The sequence below is a fragment of the Pelobates fuscus genome, chromosome 2, assembly GCF_036172605.1.
Source record: "Pelobates fuscus isolate aPelFus1 chromosome 2, aPelFus1.pri, whole genome shotgun sequence".
In the NCBI taxonomy this organism is placed as follows: domain Eukaryota; kingdom Metazoa; phylum Chordata; class Amphibia; order Anura; family Pelobatidae; genus Pelobates; species Pelobates fuscus.
Window position 1 is genome coordinate 274,676,604 of NC_086318.1, and position 4,184 is coordinate 274,680,787.

A 4,184-nucleotide genomic window follows, 5' to 3' on the forward strand; every position below is an offset into this window, starting at 1 on the left:
ATCTGGTATGCAGTTATAGATTTGGCTAATGCCTTCTTCACTATTCCAATAGCTGAAGAAAATCAAGAGCAGTTTGCTTTCACATGGTTAGGGAGGCAATACACATTCACCAGGTTGCCACAGGGATACTTGCATAGTCCCACCATCTGTCATCGGCTGGTGGCAGAACATCTTGATGGGGTAAAAATACCGTCAGAGGTGAAAATATCCCATTATATAGATGACATTATGATTCAGGGACAGTGTGAAGAACAGTGTCAGCAGATTCTTGAAGAGATCATGGAGCACATGAAGAGCAAAGGGTGGGAGATAAATCCCAGTAAAATACAGGGACCCGCTCAAACAGTAAAATTCTTAGGAATACAGTGGAACAAAGGACACAGAGAAATCCTTCCAAAAGCTAAGCAAAAAGTGCTAGAGTTTCAAACTCCCAAAAGCAAGAAACAAGCTCAAAGCTTTATAGGTCTCTTTGGTTTCTGGAGACAACACATACCACACCTGAGTCAGTTACTCTCCCCTTTGTACAAAGTAACCAGGAAAAAACATGATTTTGAATGGGGAGATGAACAACAGAATGCATTTGAGGGAGCTAAACAGGCTATCCAACAAGCCCTTGATCTATGGCCCATACAAGATGGAGACATAGACTTAAATGTATCAGTAAATCAGCAATGGGCTAATTGGAGCCTTTGGCAGAAACAAGGAAGGACTAAGGTTCCCCTTGGTTTCTGGACAAGGAAGTTACCTGAGGCAGGAGAGAGGTACACACCCTTTGAGAGACAGCTCTTGGCCTGTTATTGGGCCTTGGTAGATACTGAACAGATGACAGTAGGACATACTGTGTTCTTACGCCCAGAGATACCTATCATGCAATGGGTACTTAGTTCCCCTAAGACACATAGGATAGGTCATGCACAAGAGTCCAGTATCATAAAATGGAAGTGGTACATACAGGATAGAGCTAAAACAGGAAATAGTGGTACGGCTGTACTACATGAGAAAATTGCAGATGCGCCGATACAAGAACCTGGTTATCTGCCAGACGCAGACAAGCCAGTGGAATCTCCAGTAAAGTGGGGAAAGTCTTTTGCGCAACTAACACAAGATCAAGCAAAGCATGCTTGGTTTACTGATGGTTCAGCAAAATACATTGGTAATGAAAGACAATGGAAAGCAGTGTCTTACAATCCAGAAACCAAGAAAATTCTGACTACAACAGGAACAGGAAAAAGTAGCCAGTATGCAGAGTTATATGCAGTCTTTCAGGCTTTGAAACAAGAGATGCCTGGAAGTTGTCATATATACACAGATTCCTGGTCTGTTGCCAATGGACTGGCCACGTGGTTGCCTACATCGCAGTCTCATCAGTTCATGATTCATTCAAAGGAAGTCTGGGGAAAAGATTTGTGGGAGCAGATATGGGAGATGGTACATCAAAATGAGGTAACAGTCTTTCATGTTGATGCTCACTGCAATACTGACTCATTGGATCGTCTGTTTAACTCTGTTGCAGACGAGAAAGCCAAGATCTCAGAGGCGTCTGTTGAAAATTCTAACTCACTTTTGGGATTGGCTACTTGGGCCCATCAGAAATGTGGACACTTGGGAGAGAAAGCCACTCACAGGTGGGCACAACAGCGAGGCATTTTAGTGCCACTTGATTTAATTAAAACAGTAATTTTGCAATGTCCAGTGTGTCAGCATGAGCAGAATAGACATGTACCAGGGATGGTACGAGGTCAAATAAAAAGAGGTAAAGCACCAGGGCAAATATGGCAGGTGGATTACATAGGTCCGCTTCCTATGAGTAAAAATTGCCAATACGTATGCACGGCTGTGGATACATATTCAGGGTATTTATTGGTTCACCCTTGCAAGAGGGCAACCCAAATAAATACTATCAAAATGTTGGAAACCATGATACAGTACTATGGTCTTCCATTACAGATTCAGAGTGACAATGGAAGCCACTTTAAAGGAAAATTGGTACAAGATTTTTGTAATGAAAACAATGTTGAATGGATATTTCACATACCTTATTATCCTCAAGCAGCTGGTCTGATTGAAAGGATGAATGGGTTGTTGAAACAACAATTGAGAAAACTTGGTGAAGGGACAATGGTCAAATGGAGAGATAACTTGCCTACAGCTGTGAACATCTTAAACAATAGGCCACTCTCAGATCATGACACCCCCCTCACTAGAATGATCGCACCCAATATACAAGCTAAACCATATGTAGCAACTAACACCATCACATATTGGGAAACAGAGGAGGGAGCCTTGGCACCATACAGGGCTACCCCAGAGGCTGCAGGAATAGACTTGCGAGCCAGAAAGGAAGAAAGACTTAAAACAGGGCAAGTTCAGATGTTCCCCACAGGTATAGGAATACAGATACCCCCGGGACACTTTGGACTAATTGCACCCAGGTCTAGCCTCGCCCCTAAAGGGATACATGTAATGGGAGGGGTTATAGACGCTGATTACCAGGGAGAAATAAAGGTCCTTTTGTTAAATCAGGGACCACAAGACTTGCTAGTGCAAGAAGGGGACAGAATAGCCCAATTGGTTATCATCCCCATTTACCAGGGACAGGTACACAAAGGAACAGCCCCCACCTTACAAACAGTAAGAGGAGATAAGGGATTTGGCTCTACTAACCTAAATCCAGGGGCCAAAGTCTGGGTGAGGACAGAGAAAGGTCCCCCAGAACCAGCAGATATTATTGCAACAGGCAATGACAATACCGTGATACTTTCCAAGTCAGGTCATGATAAATGGGAATATGTGCCTTCGGGCAAATGTTATTTGAGAGAGTAAAATGAGTTGTATCTTTACAGGCGAAGCTCATTGGTCCGGCTGTTATTGTGATGACTGTGCTTACTCTACACCCTTTGGTCGGCTCAGATACCAACAATGAGATTGGAGGTTGGGACCAGAGTGATTCCGCAGAGATGAGATGGAAAAAGATCGAAATAAGAGTAACCTGCCTGACCATTAACTGTCCAAACATGAGAGCGAACCTCTATGGAGAAGGCTATTTTAGCCACAATGAAACTGAGTCAATTACCTATATTAAGTTACCAAATGAATCATTTGGTTTGTTAACGTTAGAATCTACAACGCCCTTTGGCTGCCGCATACTGTATACGCCTGTAAGCTCTAATATTTCTTCAGAAGAACTTACCCAATATTGGGTAAGTTATGCAAACCAGCAGAGCACAAAGCGAACCTACACTATTACAGAGAATAGTGGTGAAACCTACTGCTGCACTAACAGCACCCCTGACACCTTTTGGTATTTACTGTTAAAAATTCAAAGGACATCAATGACACCCTGTTCGGACACAACTAGATCAGACAAACACCTTTCACCCTGGGAAGAGCATAATCATTTTATTAAGGAAGCAGCTAATGTATATAAAAGCCTGGATTTATGTAAACCATGTTGGGTGTGCGGCCATACTCCACACGCTCAGGACAAGGGGTATCCCTATTTTCCTAAGGTTTTAACTAAAAAAGACTTACTATATGTCATTAGGCATAACATTGGTTTTGACTTTTTAGTAAGAAATGACACAAGTGAAGCCCTTAAGATCTTCTTAAGTGAAGAAACTACTGACAGACCAGGTGCAGTTAAGCTGCGCATGGGGGAGTGGGAATACCCTAGAGACTTGGAGGAAGTGGTCACTATTAATGTGTATCAAAAATACTATACAGACAGGGACTACCAACCGACTATCCGACCTAGCCATTATGTAAATACCATGGCATTATCCCCTTTTTTCACAGGATGGAATTTTGAATATTTTAATGGGACAGAAAATGATGAAAAAAGGACAGAAGACAGGTGGAAATATGTTATGGGAGAAAGTGAGGTTAAAACTATAAGTCGGGGGGCGTGGCTAACTGCGGAGCAAGATGGCCGCATGAAAATTTGCTCCGGCATCAGGACACCTAATCTAATGCAATCCTAAATAAAACAGCAACATCCACTACTATTATCTAGCGATGTCTCAACCCAAGAACAAGAGGAGCTCGGCAAAACCGGACAAGCTCAATTTTTTCAACCAGAAATCATCTCCGGCGTCTCCGGCGGAACAGGCCCCAACGGAATCCATGATCTCTGAAATGGCCGACAATGCACAAATTATTACCCGAACAAAGGCGCACGATGCAGC

At 42.9% G+C, this 4,184-nt stretch overlaps 1 protein-coding gene across 1 annotated transcript; it reads left to right on the plus strand.

Annotated features, from left to right (window-relative positions):
• Positions 1 to 1,375: 1,375 nt before the first annotated feature.
• Positions 1,376 to 3,980, plus strand: LOC134585345 (uncharacterized). Its single transcript, XM_063440749.1, has 3 exons — positions 1,376 to 1,625; positions 2,844 to 3,258; positions 3,796 to 3,980. Exons 1-3 carry the CDS (start codon positions 1,593 to 1,595, stop codon positions 3,978 to 3,980), a joined length of 633 nt encoding a protein of 210 aa, XP_063296819.1. The 5' UTR covers positions 1,376 to 1,592.
• The last annotated feature ends 204 nt before the right edge of the window (positions 3,981 to 4,184 follow it).

Coding starts and splice junctions, on each gene's coding strand:
- LOC134585345 (XM_063440749.1), top strand. CDS start 1,593: ATGTGGACACTTGGGAGAGAAAGCCACTCACAG. Junction 1,626..2,843: donor GGAGAGAAAGCCACTCACAG/GTGGGCACAACA, acceptor GTATCTTTACAG/GCGAAGCTCATTGGTCCGGC. Junction 3,259..3,795: donor CACTATTACAGAGAATAGTG/GTGAAACCTACT, acceptor CTTTTTTCACAG/GATGGAATTTTGAATATTTT.